Source organism: Falco punctatus (assembly GCF_963210335.1).
Source record: "Falco punctatus genome assembly, chromosome: 3".
NCBI lineage: Eukaryota > Metazoa > Chordata > Aves > Falconiformes > Falconidae > Falco > Falco punctatus.
Window position 1 is genome coordinate 109,720,381 of NC_137582.1, and position 16,870 is coordinate 109,737,250.

The 16,870-nt window shown below is 43.5% G+C and overlaps 1 protein-coding gene and 1 long non-coding RNA gene across 16 annotated transcripts in view; both read left to right on the plus strand.

The window, feature by feature from the left end:
* The window catches only part of EIF4G3 (eukaryotic translation initiation factor 4 gamma 3), a 147,387-nt gene that overhangs the window by 45,872 nt on the left and 84,645 nt on the right, over window positions 1-16,870 (plus strand). For 14 of the 15 annotated variants that reach the window (XM_080378792.1, XM_080378780.1, XM_080378787.1 and 11 more), the window contains one exon: window positions 4,948-5,091. In XM_080378792.1, the coding sequence (XP_080234918.1) occupies window positions 4,948-5,091 (144 nt within the window). The remainder of the gene's footprint in view (window positions 1-4,947; window positions 5,092-16,870) is intronic. The other variant, XM_080378793.1, reaches the window with a different exon arrangement.
* Window positions 5,100-15,979, plus strand: LOC308060301. The gene is made up of 2 exons (XR_013926666.1): window positions 5,100-5,778; window positions 5,823-15,979. It is a non-coding gene; the product is annotated as an uncharacterized lncRNA (long non-coding RNA).

Consider the following 16,870-nt stretch of genomic DNA (forward strand, 5'->3'; position numbering starts at 1 on the left):
ATAAAACCACTATTTTTAGTTAGATAAAGATGAAAAAAAAAAAACCACGGAGTTATCCTTTCCATGCTTTTCCACATGCATTATCAGGACCTCAACTGCACATTCCTGGGCTCTTTTTTTTTTTTTTTTTTTTTTTTTTTCCCTGAGAACTATGTGCTGCTTGCTGAAAAATGGAATGGAAAATCATGTGGCTTGCACTACGAGCCCCAAAAATCTCCCCAAAATTAAGTCAGAGGAACACATATTTCTGTAGGGCAGAGACAGGAGGTGAGGAAGAGGCAAAGTGTGATTTGTCAGATGAAATTTAAGTTTGTCTGAGAACTTTGTGATGCTCAAAGTTCCCAACAAAACTTTGGTAGAACCTCTTTCTCAATGAAATCATATTGGTATTAGAAAAAACCCACCTAACCTCATCATACATCATCTTAATTTATTTGATGTAGTAGATCGTACAAATACTGATATTTGGTAGGTTGTTGATGTTGGTTTTGGGGTTTTTGTTGTGTGTGTTTTTTTTTTTTTTTTTAATAAATAAATCCGGCAGTAGGATTATTTTAAAGCAAATCACAGAAATAACTGTTTCAGTGAACTGATCCTGTAATTTCATCCCCTCATCAATAATGGAGAATGCCATATCACAGGAGCTACGTTTGGACATAAAGATTTAGGTTTTGTCCTGTAAGCAGCTTCTTGTGTGGCATTTCCTAATTCTTTATATTGCAAGAAATTAAGGCAGTTACTCGTACATCCCCAACCTGTGGAATCTGGAAAGGGGAATAAGAATGAAATTTTGTTCCTGTTGTAAAATATTTCAAAGAAATACATTCAGAGAAGCTTTTTGTGACTTGGAGTTTGAGGGAAAGATGTTGAATTCTAACAAAAGGAATTGCACCAAAGGTGACTTTAAATGTCACAGGCCACGGTGTGTGCCTGCACCCAGAGCGATGGGGGCTGATTTCTATTGAAAATGAAATTATTATGGGCGATTGCTCAGAAGCAGATGTACTCTTCAAATTCAGCACAAGGCATGAGTTGAGAATCAGATAAGAAGAATAGCTATGTTAACGTACATCCAGTTCTCGCACAAATAACCTTTTTTGGCAGATTATGGTGGAGGCTCATAGCTGCCTCGCTAACACACTGTGATCTCAAGGGCCGAAGCTTGGACCAAAAATACTTTGGGATAAATTTTTATCAGCTAAGGAACAACATTGACTCCTGAGTGCGAGCTGATGAGAAGTGGGTGTTGATGTGATGCACCTGTTTGGACAGGAGTGCTCCAAAGTTGGGCGGCTGGAGCCTTGAGCGGAGTTTCTGCAGCACGGCTGGATCCAGCACTGGTTTAAATTGTCTGTGTTAATTGCAACCTTGCTGTGTCTCTTCGGAGCACATACTACCTCGTGTCAGGTTGCCCGACTTGGTGCCAGCTGGTGGTAGAGAAGGTAATGAGGAAGTGAGGTGCTGAAGAACCTACTCGCCTCAGATTTTCAGTGACTAAGGCTTGGCTCCGTTGTTGACTTCTTTGGGTGTTTGGTTCCTTCTCTGCAGCAGGATGCTTGTTGGTGGCCCCCTGCTGATTTCACACCCAGCAGAGGTGCTGTGATTCGCTTTTGTGTCCTTTAAAGGGATCTTCCTACAACGAAGAGAATCCTGCAGAAAAGAGATTAGGGAGGATTAGCTGCTCCAGCCACCCTGTGCTTGAGGGAAGGATCTGGGTCAGGAGGCCGACTCGTCCCCCTGCCTGGCCGCGGTGGAGGCTGCACGGTGTGCAAGAGGGGTGCTCAGTTCCTGGGGTACTGGTAACACTGCTTTGAAGCTGTTCGGAGCAGTCCAAGCAAATAAATTGAATGCTGGAAGGAAAGAGGTTCTGTCCAGGTCTGAACCCTTTTATTTTGGGGGGCAGGGGCTTTGTTTAGGGCAAGAGCAGTTCTTAATGATAAATTTATTAATGATAAACTATTATTGTATCATGGCCAGGGCATTTCCCATAATCAAGGGGTGTCTGTGGCATGTCCCATCCATTCTGGTGTAACCTGAATGTTTCATGGACATAACTATGTGTCTGAAATTATGCTTGGAGGGGGGAAGAGTAACCCAAAGCTTGTGAAAGATGCTAAAACCAAAAAGATGTAAGCTCAAAAGGAAAAGAAAGAATTCCAGCCTGAGTGTTTATTTCATGTTTCATTCATTATTTCCTTTAAAACGCAGGATTAAGGTTTCTGGAAAACTAAAGGTTAGCCTATTGCTACTCAGTTAAGGCAAAAAGAAACTGATGCTCTAGCAAATTGGTATGTAATTTTGTGTGCTCATTTTTAGGGGAATAATTTAATCTATAGATTTAAGAAGGGTATTTGCTTCCATCATAATCTCAGACCAATTTTATGTTCTACAGCATCCCATTTAATAAACAGAAAGCCACACCCCAGACACTGCGGGGGCAAGCATCCCAGAACAGAAATTATGAGCTCGTATAGTCTCTCCCTGGTTGGCTTTTTAAAAAATTACTGAACAAAGACATGAGTTCAGCAAGCTTGTGTTTGTCTTCCTTGATCACCTGTTAACATTCAAATCTGTATCTTACATTTCAGTTTATTTGTAAATAATTTGTTGTTGGAGCTAAGAGAAATACCTACGTAGGTGGAACTGGCAAGAAAGGCACTCTGCTTTTGCTGGTGCTGGAAGGAAAACGGATCTTTCTTCTTTTTTTTTCCCATTTTTTTTTTCTTTTGGTGTGTTTTTTTCTTTTTTCAGTGTGTCCACTAAGCTAGACTTGGCTAATCTTAGGAAGTCCTACCAGGTCAGTGGTAGACTCCCATCAGATACTGTCCAGGTGTGTTGTTGCCAAGGTATCAAGCCGGTATGATTTTATGGTCGTTCTGTTGCATTAATTGGGCTTTAAGGCAAATTTTAATAGGTCCAGACCTGTGTCCGTAGTGGATTTGCTACTTGCCTCCTGCATTGCACAAGGGAATCTCACGGACCATCAGCTGCACAGCTTTCCTTTCAGTTTGGCTTCCAGATTTCATACCCAATTCAGAACAGCATTCCTTGCAGTCTTTAATTAACCTCCAGCCTGGGTTGTTTGCATGTTTTAATTCGTGAAGGGGACTGTTGGACGCTGATGCTAATCTAGGGTGTTATTCCTGCTGCCGTCCCCCTTGTCAAACGTTTGCATGGACTTGGGTGCTGGTGGAGATCAGACGGGTTTGTGTGTGCACTTATAAATGTAGGGAGATGAAAGCTGGTGGTGTTTGAAGTACCACAGCTATTGCAGAATAACTTCTTTTTCTCCCCAAGAAGCAACATTCAAGGAGACATCTTGGTGATGAGTACGCATGCAACCTACTGATAGGGCTGTACATGGGAATGATTTCCTTGTATTTTGTGTTGTTTTTGCTTCCTTCCCCCCACCCCCCTCCTTAACTGCATTTTTTGATACCCATCATTGTACGTAGTCACTTCTAAGCACCAACTACTGCGTGATTGACATGACAAGTCTTTCAGGGTTGTCTTAGGAGTCATGTAAGAGGCTTTGATTTTCTCGGGGAATGGGACACAGAAAGTTTTATGATGCTGTCTCTTCACGCTGGTTTCAGTTCAGCCAGCTGAGGCGGTGTGTGCACACCTGCCAGCCTAGATCAGCCAAAAAAAAAAAAAAAAAAAATTATTCCCCCTGAGGAAGGGACAGGAAGGATCCAGCTGGGGACAGAGGATGAGGTTCTCTGACTTGACCCACCCTTTTCTCTGATGAGCACAAGGATGCTGTAAATCTTCCCGCAGCGAACGATTCTGGACCATTTCCAAGCCTCAAGAAATTGCATGTTACAATTCTCATTGCCGGTGCAGCTGGTTTAGTGGTTTAGGTAATGCAATGACAGGCACTGATGGTTGGAATGCAATAAAATGACTTGGAAAATGCATTTAGTCGTGAACTCTGTGACTTTTGCTCTCGTACTTCGGTCTCTTGGAGCGTGGTGCTGATACTCCGTTAAAGATCAAGAGGCAGGAATTTCCTTCTGCCTGGAATTTCCCAGTGCTGGGGAAATACATATGCACGCACATCTACCTACGCAGTGGCAAGGTCCCCTTTTAAACATGGCCTGTGTTGGTTTTTTAAGTGCCTATAGCCAGGTGCTGCTTTTCAGCCAACAAAATACAGATTTGAGAAAAGGTCAGTGGGAAGCGACTGCTGAACTTCTATAAGCTTTAACCAAATCGTGAAAATGTAGTTGTATTGAATTGTTGGCGGGTGTCACCTAACAGTGATGCGATTATTCCCCCCCCCCCCCCCCCTTTGATTCTCCTTTTTTTTTTTTTTTTTTTACCATAGCAACTATATAAAGTGTATTTAAAACACTTCCATTTGGAGATAGTATAGTGGAGCAAGTATATGTGCCGTGAATAGGTTTTACAACATTTTGCTTCATGTGTTTTGATATTTATTTTTTTTCTAAGCTGAGAAAGGAGATAAGTGTATGCAAGAATTGCTTTGGTATTTCATTCTTTGCTTATGGCATGCCTTTCAGATAACAAGGCTTCTGTGCAGTCCTTTTTTTGCTTTTTGGAGGGGAGTATGCAGATTTTCCCTTTGTGTTTTTGGTCTCTGGTAACGTGTATCCCTTTGCAAAATCACAGTATCATTTGGTGTGGCTTGTAACAGAAAGATTGCAAGATCCCAATATGAAGTCAAAGGGATATTGCAAAGCAAGACCACGGCAGTAAAGCTCATCCAGTTCCTACGTATTTCTACCGGTGACTCCAGCTGGTGCTCTTATTTTTTGATCCTTCTCCATCTTCTTGAGTCATACAAACAGTTGACTAGCTTGTACAGCGTTTCACTTAGATATTATTTTATATATATGTATATAAAGATGCTGCTAGCTGCTTTCTTAAAAAGATTACGGTATCTATACAGATTGGATTACTAATACTATGTTTTACTAACAGTTTATCTCCACACAGGTAACACAAGTAGCAAGACAACCGGGTCCTCCTGCCCCATCCCCTTACACTGCACATGAAATAAATAAGGGACACCCAAATCTTGCTGCAACGCCACCGGGACATGCATCGTCCCCTGGGCTTTCACAGGTAAGACCTGGCACCGGAGCAGAGTGTTCCCAGCCTCCATCTTTTCCTCTTGTCCAATTCTCAGCTTTGCTGCTCAAAACCGACATAGCTGTCTTGTCTGCGACCCATGTAGAAAACTTCATTAGTGAATAATGTCTATCTGGCTCGAACCTTGCAGTGGCTTATAGGTAGCGCTCAGATTTATTAGGCATCAGTTCATTGTCAATTCTGTAACAGAAACTAAAAGCAACTTGAAAAATGGTAGGAAATGCTCATTGATGAGGAATGTGCTTCAGTGGTGGGTTAGGCTGCTGTGGGGCATGGTCTGACTTCCACTTTAAATGCTGTAAAAGTGCCCGCTGTTCTCAGTTAGGAATTTTCTACTTCAGATGTTTTGTACAGGATGCTGCAATTCTGTAATTCTTCTAGGGAGTGGGACAGTAAAATGAATTACAAAAATGAATGCTAATAAAAGAAATGAAACAAAGGACTGATTGCAAAAGAAGTACAGAAGAAGAGATAAATAGGAGTTACAAGAATGGAGAAATAGCTTTTAGTAAGATGCGGAATGAATTGGTCTTTTTGTAGTCTTTATTAGATGAATATTTTACAGGGTTGATGTGAGAGTGGAGAAGCTTATCTTAAACAAGGAAGGGGCAAAAGAGACAGGTTATGAGGTTTAGAAAGAGGGGAGATAAAAGGTGCAGGGTGGGGAAAGTGGGATGTGTAAAACATTGAGGTTTGAAGTAGAGGAGAGCCTTGCGTTTCGTTTGCTCCTGTTCAGTTTGTGCTTGTTCATATCAATGGTACAAAGTAGGAAGATGCGAGTAGGTCGGCTTTCTGCTGAGCAAGGTGTGAAGTGGGGAGGCAAGGTGACAGCTGAGGATGGGCTGGGGACGGCTGCAAGGCGGTGGGGAGAGCCTTGAGCGTGTTGCAGAGCTGGGAGAAGGCAAGCTTTCTAGTCCTCCTGCCAGCCTCTTTAATGTGGATGAAATATTAAACTGCAGCTGACCTTTTAGACGAGGAGATGCGTGAATAACAAATAAGGTCGTGTAAGGAGCACTTCACCTTAATATTACACATTTCTAGGTAAAACTTGGGGGGAAAACTGGGAACTTGTGGTCATGTTGAAAATGTGCAAACGCTCATCCTTTACAGAGTGGGAAATTAGAGGCTGAAGTATCTATTAAGTAGCTTGCAGGCAGCAGTGTCAGAGCCATTTCTTGCACTCTTGCTGCATGGCTGTTGGAAATAAAGTCTCTGGTTTGAAGACTGAGCCTCACATAACAGAGGGAGGACGTAGCAGGGTTGCAGAGCAAACCCTAAATGTTGTCTGGCTTGTGTCGTATATCAAGAAATTGAATTCCTGGTAAACCTCGTCAACAGAGGGTAGCTAATCATGTGGCAGATAAGAGGGGAAGAAAGAGAACATTCTAGTCAACCTCTTTAAAAAAAAAATTCTAATCAAGATTTTTTTTCTTGCCTTAATATTTTCCTGTTGAGTCAGTGCATACGTAGAGAGCAGGCTCTGTGCCAAATCACCACTCCAGCCAGCGGGGAAAACGCTTGTTTCCTGTTCTGCTGGCTCTTATCGTCTTGGAAATGAGTGTCGGATTGTGTCACTCTGGTGCTGCTAGCAGGAGCGGTTTGACCTTACGTCCTCCATGTCAGCTGAGGATCCTCGAGGGCTCTAGGAAGATATTTGTCCTCTGACTCTATGGGGCTGGCCCTTGTGTGCTTAGTGAGAGGAAGAAAAAGCGAGATCCAAGGTTATATGCCCGGCGAAGCGTCCGTCATTGAGTGCTTTTGGGACTGTAGAGGACTGAGGTCTGGGGAGCTTTCCCCGAGTGACTCCTTCAAAGCTGGGATTTGGTAGCAAAGCAGCAGAAATAGTGGTTTCTGTTCGTTCACAGCACGCACTTGCCTCTGACCAGGTATCTTTGTGTTGTGGCATCCCATCAGTTGACTCTCACTTGCAGCTGGAGGTGATGATGCAGAATCAAAAGGGAAGTGCCTACTCTTGGGACACTTCCACCAGTAAGGCTTAAAAGGGGTCCAGGACTTTTGATGTAAGCAGTTACAGGATACAGTGTCCCCAGAGAAAGTTTTCTGTACCCCTGAACTATTAGAGGTTTGGGTAAACTTAAGTGTTTTGGGCTTTTTTAACACTAGAATTCTGAGTATTCTTATGTATGTCTCACGTCTACCCCTGTCAGGTGTTGAGTTTCAGTATTATATTATGGTAAGAAATTCCCCAGCTGAGTGCGGAGTGTTGGATGAAATTATTACCTTTTCATTGCATCTCTCATTTGTCCTCTGTGGGTTTCATTGAATGCCCTCTTGTGTATTAAGAAACGAGGTGAGTGGAAGTTTCCAATTTCCAGACGGCTTGCAGCTTTGTGAACATCTATCATGATTTCATTTATTTGCTTTCTTTTAGGTGAACAATCAAAATCCTTTAAAGCTCTCATCACTTGAAAGTTTTTTCCGTGCTGAAATTGTTCTTTCTCTGATTCTTGGATCCCTTAAATCCTGTTTCCCTTTTGAGATGAAGGGACCTGAGCTGACATGGTGTTCTGATGAATGGGTTATTACTGATTCCTTTAACAGCAATATAACACTTCACAAACTATTCTGTATCTTGACAACCTACGCTTTGTTGGTGATTGAATGAAGGTTGTCTTTGCATTTGTCCAGTTGTGTCTAATGGGCTGTGTTTGTGCGTGGCGAGGGGGGTGTGTGTTCTGGCTTAGAGAGCGTAGTTAAAAAAGTAAGGAAGAGACCTCTTTGTTTGAAACAGAATCTGATTAAGGGGTTGATTTCTCCACCAGAACCGTGACTTACTGAATACTCATCAAACTGAGTCTTTCCAAGGTAAGACTGCTGTTTAGGCAGCAGTGATTGAAAATATTTATGTATGTTTGGGGGCTTTGGGTATCACTTAGGTCTAAAAATAATGTTGCTAGTGGTAGAATATGTGTTACTTGCTCGTGCAATCACAAATTACTGAGTGCAAACTCTTGGTCCAGCGCTCAGCAGAGAGGTCAGTCCCTTGCTCATTCCTAGCAGGCATCTCAGCATCGCTCCTCTTGGAGCTCACAGTCGCTTACCGGTTTCTTCTAGTGGGGATCTTGCAGAAACCGTGTTGCGAAGGAGAATGGAGGGTTAATAAGTGCTGTGGTTCTGCAAATGGTCCCCTCTCTGTCCTGGCAGCTCTAAAGTTGCCTGTTCCAGTAAGTCTGGGTGATGGGTGATTAGGTAATACCTTAACATGCTGGTAAGTGATAAAAGGAACTACTGTCCCTTACAAAAGCTGTGGGCACTGGGACCTGGAGCACTTCATAGAGCCCTGCAAACTTCTGTGGGACAAGAGGACAGCATCATGTTGAGTCATCTGTAAGAGAGGCTTTGGGAACCGCCGATCAGGTGTGTGGGATATTGAGTGTCTCCTGTGGGAAGGAAAGTCAGGTGCAAATGTATGTGGTACCTTTGTAGCTGGCTTTCCTTTAACTTTATTTAAATAAACAGAAACAGATGGTCATGCGGTGCTGTGGTTTGGTGTCTTTCTCACTTATCCTTCTACCTTTTCCATCTGACATAGCCAAACCAAGAGCAAGGCTTGCTGTTTGACTTCCTCCAAAGTCTTTCAGAATGACCAGCCGCTGGCACTTTACAAAAACCAATTCTGAAGGGCAGCAGCAAAACGGGAAGAGCTTGGCAGTGATGTGAAACGGTCCCACACCCCCGTCGCTGCAGCAAGAGACAGTGTTTCTGCTTCCCAAATTCCAGGGCCTTGAAATCATACTGCTGCTCTCAGGAATGTGTTGAACTCCGCTGGCGTTGGGGAATGCAGAGCACATGTTGCTGCAGTGATGTTATGGCCAGATGTGGCCTCGTGTACATAAAATTCCATATTTCTGCTGTTCCTTGCATGGAAGGGCCCCTGGTACCAACTGGGAGAGGAGGGGTGCATCTCCTTTGCCTCCTTTCTTGGCTTGCAGGCTTCAGAAGTATCTTGTTTGAGAAAATTCGCTTTCTCAGCATACAGAGGGAAGGAGGAATCATTGAAAAGGAGCAGAGAAGTTTCTCCTTGAGTGTAGCTACTGGATCAAGCTATTCTGAGATCAGACAGGGCATGGATTTACAGTGTGCCAGGCACTGCAGGGTAACTGCTTGCCTGAGCACACCCATCCCACGATGGATGTGAGATAGCCCAGTGCAAGTAGTGCAGGCAAAGAGCGTTCACACAGGCAGTTAACACAAAGCAGCTGAAACGCTGTAAATCTGCCCCCCACTCCAGCTTTACATTGCAGTAATTTATGGTGTGGCCGTGTTAAGACAGGAATAACAAGAAAGTGGAGCTCTTCCAAAGCAACCAGACTGGGGTTTGGAAGGAGGCAGCAGGAAAATGCTTCCCTCTGTCCAGTGAGTGATGAAAAGAGGAGGAGAGGGCTCCTCCAGTTGTACCATGAGCAGGAGGCAGCATCCGAAGCTTAGGATATCAGGAGAAGACCATTTCATCCCTCCTGGTGACCTAGGAGTGTTTTGAAGGATCCCAAGGAACAAGTGCAGTGGGTTCTGGCGCATGAGATGAAGCAACACAAGAGGGGGGAATGGTTTGGAAAAGACTCTTGGCTTTCTCTGCCTCAGCTTTAAAACTGCGGGCTGTGATGTGCATGCTGAGGGATTCTTTTAGGCTGGGACCACAGTTTGTAAAACACCGACCAACCACGCTTGGAACAAATTGCCAGGAATTTCCTCTGTAATCAGGGAAAGGTTTAGTTCTCGTTAAGAACATGCTGTGCACTGAACAGATCGGCGCTTCGTGCCCATGGCTACCTCTCAGGCTAAAATGATGAAGTACCCAGTGAGCAGAGGACCCTGTGGCATCTATTGAGACCTGACTCCGAAGCTGTTTTAGTTACTGACAGCCGTGTTTAATACCCTTACCGTTTCTACCAACGTTGAGATACATCTGCAGAAAACAAAAGTGCAAGAGAGCTGACTTCCCAGCATCTTGGTGTACAGAGATCTTGACTTCTAGGTGGCTGATTTAAATCCAAAACAGATTGTACTAGCTGAAACTTGTTACCATCTGGTTCTTTGCCTTAAGTGAAAAGAGTTTTGTGGTCTCATTCTGGTCCTCAAAAAATGTCACCATTGCTAAATTAGCGTTTGTAATAGCAGTGAGACATTCCTTGGTACCTTAAGGTCTGGGAATCTGTGCCAGGAAGCGTGTCTGTGTGCCATCTGTGGCATGTTTATAGGCAATCCCCAAGCCCCCCCTTTATTATCTTGGATCCTTTCTCCAGGAGCTGGAATCCTGGTAGAACCGTGCTGTTTATTCAATACTTCCCTCTCATCATTTGTAGCCCAATTTTACATTTTAGATGTTTTTAATAAAGTGACATTTACTAACGGATTGGAAGGGAAGGAGGAATGTAATTGCATCGTAACTTTGCCCGTTTGTGCCCTGTAGTAAGTTGGGTGCCCTGGGATGTGGTTGAGTGTTAACGGTGGCTGCTCACCCCTTGTGCTGGTGGCAGCTGCCTTCTGTGCCTTGTTACCGGTGAGCGACACGTTATGCTCCTCTTCCCCCAAGTGCAGCTATTCCCCGTTAATCGTATACTTTGCTCAGAAGTAATCTGCGTAAAGTCAGGTAGTAAACTTCCACGGCCCCTGGAGCACAAGGGGCTCCCTAATTTTATTTTTATTTTGTTCAGACACCCTGCCATGTCTGCCTTTTGAGAGCATCTTTTGTAGACAGCTTGGTTGGAGTCAGTTCTCTAAGCTTTGCAGGGAACTTGTCACCCAGAGAGTTTTTCCATCCAGGAACCTCCTTGTTCCATGTCAGGTGCCGTTATAGCGGATTTCATGCCGATTAAAACCCGTGGAATCCTGTAACGTGTCGAGCAGGTACGGTTGTCAGTCAAGGTATTAATTATCAATCATCTTCGTGGCCACGCTGATGTGGACACAGAATGAAAGATTCAATTCTCCATGCATTAAGTGAAGAAATCGGGGCTGGACCAGCCCAGGGAGGAGTTTGCAAGTGCGTGCTGCCCCTCCGAGCGGTGGATTTCAGCTTCTTGGGTCTTCTGGCCATACCAGATAATGAGGATAAAAAGAATTTAAGCAACTAAACTCCTGATAGTGCTTTGTGGGCAAGAAACCTGCCTTCTGGACACATGTGTTAATGTTTTCGTTTTTTTTTTTTTTCTGAGCAGTCAAGAATTTGACCTCTCGTGCTTTTCTTCTGTGTGCTTCCAGACGTCCAGGTTAGGCTTCTTTGCAACCCCTATTTTTAATGCAGCTCACTAATTCGGAGCTTGCAGGAATATATGGCTGCAGGTGGAGATTTGAAAATGCGAGTTATTTAATGGCTGATAAATCCAGGAGAAGTGTAATCTTCTTTGGGCCTTTGTGTTAAAGACCTTCTGGAAGTGCAGCTGAACTCTCTGTTTTGTAATAGGATTAGTAGGTTTTTGATTGGGTTAATAACGCTGGGAATATTTGCTCATATAACGTATTTCATTATTTTTGATTCATTGCTGTGCCTTTTTACCTCATTAGTTTAAATCTGAGCAAATCTGCGCTGGAAGTGGAAAGCATGTCTGTGTCTCAGCACCTGCTACCAGGGTCGTTTGTGGAGGGGTGCCCAACCTGATGGGGGTCTGCTAATTTGGGGAGAGCAGCTGGGTGTAAGAAGTGCAGGAAGGGAGATCTGGGATAGTGGGGAAGGCATAATGTGCCTTCAAATGCTGATTAATGCTGTTAACTTTAGTAATTATTTAACCTTGGAAACAGTTAAAGGCACAACGTAGGTGGGATGAATGAATTCGGTTTAATATTTGTGTATTTCAGAAGGGCTAGAAGCAGCCTTTAATTCTTCCTTTTTCTAACAGGGAAAGGAAAGAAAGGAAAATCCGTTACAATTTTATCATGTACGTGTGCAAAGGGAAGATTGCAGCACAAATACTGAGTCTGGCTGGGACTAGGTCTGCTTGCAGACCCGCTCCCTTGCTGCTGCTCCTGCATTTTGCAGTGGATTACTGCTTTGAGAGGTGTGTTTAATACTTCTCTGTGTGGTCTTGTTGCCCTGAGGGGGAAGATACATATTTTTTTTCTACTGCTGCTTGAGCTTTTTCTTTCAGAAGGGACCCTGGCCTGGTTCAGAGTCTGTCCTGGGCTGTCCACCTTGGTGTAAACTGAGTTATTTTGAATGAAAAAGCTCTCACAGTAGGTGTGTTGGCCATCCGGCGCGTCCTGGATGCATGATCTAGCGGGAGAGTTTTCATTTGGTTTGTGATACAATTGTGAATCAAAAGCAGCTTTAAAATTGCCAGTAACTTTCTTTTTTTAGGGGGTGGGGTGTGAAATAGCGTTTTTAATAGAAAATCAAACTCTTCTGTTAACTGTCTTAAAATTCTGCAAATCCCTTTCTTCAGGACTTTTCCGTGCATGTTTTCTGTTCTCACAGTCATGTGGACTATGCTTTATTTTGATGTTTTTCAGACTTTACCACTTGTCGAACCACATTTTTCTTCATAATGCAAGAAGACAAAATAATGTGAGGCAACTTGCCATTTTCTTATGTTTAATAATTTCTATTCTGGTATTCCTTCTGCAATAATACCTTCTGTTCTGTGCGACTTAATGGATGTTTTCTTGCATGCTCCAGAAAATACATAGTTTTTAAACAAACACAATGTGTTGCAGAAGGCAATATGTCCCAATAAATGCCAAAGTCAGCAAAAAAAGTCAGAGCTTTACACAGTCTGTATTTTATAACCATAGAGGGCATAAAATATCCCTGCAACTAGATCAAACTGGGGAGAAAGAGACACTGAATTACCGGAGTGTGCTGTTAGCTGTTGTGCCAGGCTGGGGGACTGAAGAATAAGCTCTGGAGCCATTTTTTTTTTAATATTTATATATATATATAAGGAGCACAAGAGGATTTGATGGCTACGGAGCGGTAATTCCACTTCTGGCTCCTTGTGGCCTGGAAGGGCTGTGCCCATGTTCTCCATAGACCCCTCCTTACGGTGCTGTTAGAAACCAGTGATTTATTTAGTTGCTTTAAACGGTCTGAATTTGCGCAAAGCTGTATGCAGTGGTATCTCTGGGCTTCAGTGTAACGGAGTAAAATGGAAATGGAATGTTTTATTTGATTGCTGCCACGGTGTCATAAAAAGGTTGAGGTTGAATGAGAGATGGAGATCATTTCGCTGGAGCGCCTGCTCAAAGCTGGGTCGGAGCAGGTTACTCTGGACCATGTCCACTTGGGTTTTGAGTATCTCCAGGGATGGAAACATCCTTAGAGAGAGACGGAAGGTGACAAATTATGGAGCTTTTTTGTCTTGGAGGAAAGTAGGATAAAAGCTGCAAACATGTGGTTTGACATCTGCGTGGTGTAGGGGTCTCAGCTGACTGCAGGTTGTGTTCCTGAGCACAAGTATTCATCCTCAAAGTTCATGTTCTGGTTAAAATGGGACAAAATGGTACAGGACAAGCGAAAGGCATGTTGTAAACGGAAGGGTGTCCCCGCTAAGATTCACAGATCCGCTTCCAGCAGCGGAGATGTTGTCATTTCTGCCCCCAGCACACACAGACTTGCACATACATTCTTTATTTTTGAGTACCCTTATTATGGGAAATACTAATTCACTTAATTATGTAATGGTCATTACCAGACCACCCCCAGGCTGTGGGCCATGTGCTGCAGTCAAGGTGGGGACTGTAATTTCAGTCTCTGTAAGGAGCCAAGTTAAATCCATGCTAGTATTTACAGATATTATGAAATAATAATCTACTGTGACATTATCCTTGCTCTCGTGCCTTTGTTAACAACAGTTTTGAATCTAGGCACATTCCATGTTGATAGATGAAGTAACAAAAGTGTCTTTGGGAGGGGGACAGCGGCTAGCAGGACATCTGTGCACCCTGAGGTCTCAAAATTACACTTGTTTAAATATTTCACTCTGCATCTTTAGCTGACCCACATCACTGCAGTCTAAAATTTGGTAGGGGCTTACCGGCTTGAGTGTCTTACCTTTTTTTAAAAAGCAAAAAGATGATTGTTTCCTCCCCAAAGCTTTGTGTTCTGTTTACCTTTGCACTAAGGGACAGTTGCATCCCACAGTATAGCTGCTGGTAAAATAATTGCAATTATTATGTTAAAAACGTAAGGTAAGCCTGAACTTTGGGGAGGTGGCGCCTCAAAAGAGGGACACTTTCTGTCTTGCTTTTCCTTTTCACCCTCTTCCTTTGTAGCATCCCTGCAAGAATAGTAACGACAGTGTCTTAAGCAGGAAGGAAGGGAGTGCGTATCTGGTGTCTGTGTTGTCCTTTGCACAAACTCTCTTTGTCCGAGGAGGAGGAAACCACGTTTCCTTCGCTGCCTTCCCTCAGTGACAATCTGATTATTCATGTTAAAGTAGGAAAAATGCCTGTAGCTCTGCAGTTAATACTTGGGATTCTCTTTCCTGGCTCAGCTTGCTGCTTTTGCCCCTTAAATGCATGAATGCTAAATCATACGAAGCCCTGAAAAAGGTGGTTAAAAATCTAGCAGGGCAGGTAATGACACAGATGATGTACGCAGAGACAAACTGCTGCAGAAGAAAAGGATAACAGTGGTTGAGCCACGTTTGTGGGAGAAGTAATTCCTCTTGGGTCAGGGTATTTGTATCCATTTAAAGGCTGAGTTTACCAACATGGGGAATGCTGAAGGTTGGGCTTGTGGAAAAAGGGGGGAGCAGAAACCGGTATGCTTGCAAGGAGGGGGACCAGTGAGGATGCCGACTGCTGCAAGCAGTGCAGGCTCTTCTCTGCTTGTTCTTCTTGTCTGTGGTTTGGTGACTCCCTAAAGTCAGGCACGACACCTGGAGCTAACAATCATCTGGCATTTTGAGGAAACAGCTTTTGAAAAAAAACCCCATATTTAAATAACCGCACCAAGCAGTCACAGTCCTTGCTTACTCTTTGCTTCCATCCAAATCCAAACCTCGAAGCTTCCTAGTAAATCCAACATGCAAAGATTTTGTACCAGTGTCACAAGTTGGTCCCATCCCAGCCCCTTCCTTCATCAGGAGCTGGGTATTTGCGCTGTAATTGTGTTAAATTCTGTTTTTAAGTGGAAACCCTTAATCTGTACAACCTGTTCAGTGTCAGAGAAGAGCTCTGGCATCATTGATTTTAATGGGGATTTGAATATTCCAAGTAATATATACCAATATGTGCAGAAAAACAGTGTTTTGAAGTTACTGATGCATCTTACAGGGTAGCAGCACTGGCTTATAGAGAGTCAGCAAAGTAGAACTGCCGTGTATTTTTTATTTTACGGGGCTGTTGTTGATGAGGACAAGCTGATTTCAGTGATGCTAGATAATTTGCAAATGAGCTGCTTAAAAAAAAAATTGAAATTCTTGATGTGATGTGTACCAAAACCATGCATATTTGAACACGTAGCTGTGAATGAGGACTTCTATTTAACCAGAATAATCTGATAGCATGTTTGATGATACGCAGTTGAAGTATCATTGTGAATAACGAAAGCCAAACTGTGAGCATTTAGAGGGAAATTGTCCTTGTTTATTGGTTCAGTCATCACTGTGCTATTTTTAAAGCTGTAAAGCAGGGATAGCTCGCAGGAGTAGTGTGAGAATATGCTTTTTTGCATTATTTGAGAAGGTACTGTGTAAAAAGAAGTCTGAAATGAATAAATTTAATAATCCAGGTGTCTCCGTCATTGTTTGTAGTATTTGCAGATGAGCTGGTTCTATATATTACAGATACTACAGGTTTTTTTCCTACCATACTCAAATTATTCACGTTATACAAGCCAGACAGCAGCTTCAAAGTCTGCCGTGACCCTGTTCTGCTGACTGCAGGGCACACCAGGAGGGGGGGGAAAAAAAAAAAAAGATGATGATATGTTTGAATTACCTAGTTACCAAAATAGTAATAAAAATCAAGTATGTTCCAAAGAAATATGCAGGAGCTGAGTAATGTCACGCTTGTGTTCAGATGCAGGAACTAACCTGAGCTGGTTGCAGCAGGGGTTTCTAGGTATTCTGGTGACATTGGTCCGTGTCCAAGGGAATGCTTCTCGATGTGTCAAGCACGGTTCACTCCTGCAGGGTTTCTGCGCGCTGCTTTGGCACTTATTTCTCTTTCCCCGCAGGTCCTTATTGCTTGTACGTGCAGCTGTTTGGAGGGCTGCTGAAATGATGTAGGTGGTGTAGTTTTGTTAGGCGTTTGTCACCAAGGTGGGTGTTTCTAGCTTGGCAACGTAACCCTGAGAAAAGTAAGACTAAGGGGGGCAGAGGGAGACTGAGAAGGGCTCATGTGGCTGGTTTGGCTTCTCATGGTGTTGATCTGTGAGTGCAGCTGGATTAAAAGATCTAATTCTTTGCTATCTGAGCTCTTCCCACACGTTAACTCTGTGGTGAAGTGGCTGAATCCTGGGCAACTCCAGAGCTGCCACCGTTGGGAGCCCAGTTAATGTAGTTAAAAAAGGATTTTATTTTGTCCGTTGCCAACATACTAATTTTAGGTCAAAGCTGCTTCACCTCCAGTTCAGTCATCTCTGCTGCAGCCCCTGGGCGGCTGGTAAGGGGGACAGTGAGAGCAGGAACCTCTTCATCCCTTTCACTTGATGCTGCCGTTGTTCATAAGTCAGCACCCGGATGGAAAAATGAGCCTTTCATTAGCGCTGTGGCTTCTAGGCTGTAGCAGTAGGAGATTCTGGGCTGTTCCCAGATGCTCTGGCTGTAGCTGTTATCTCTGCCTTGCAATA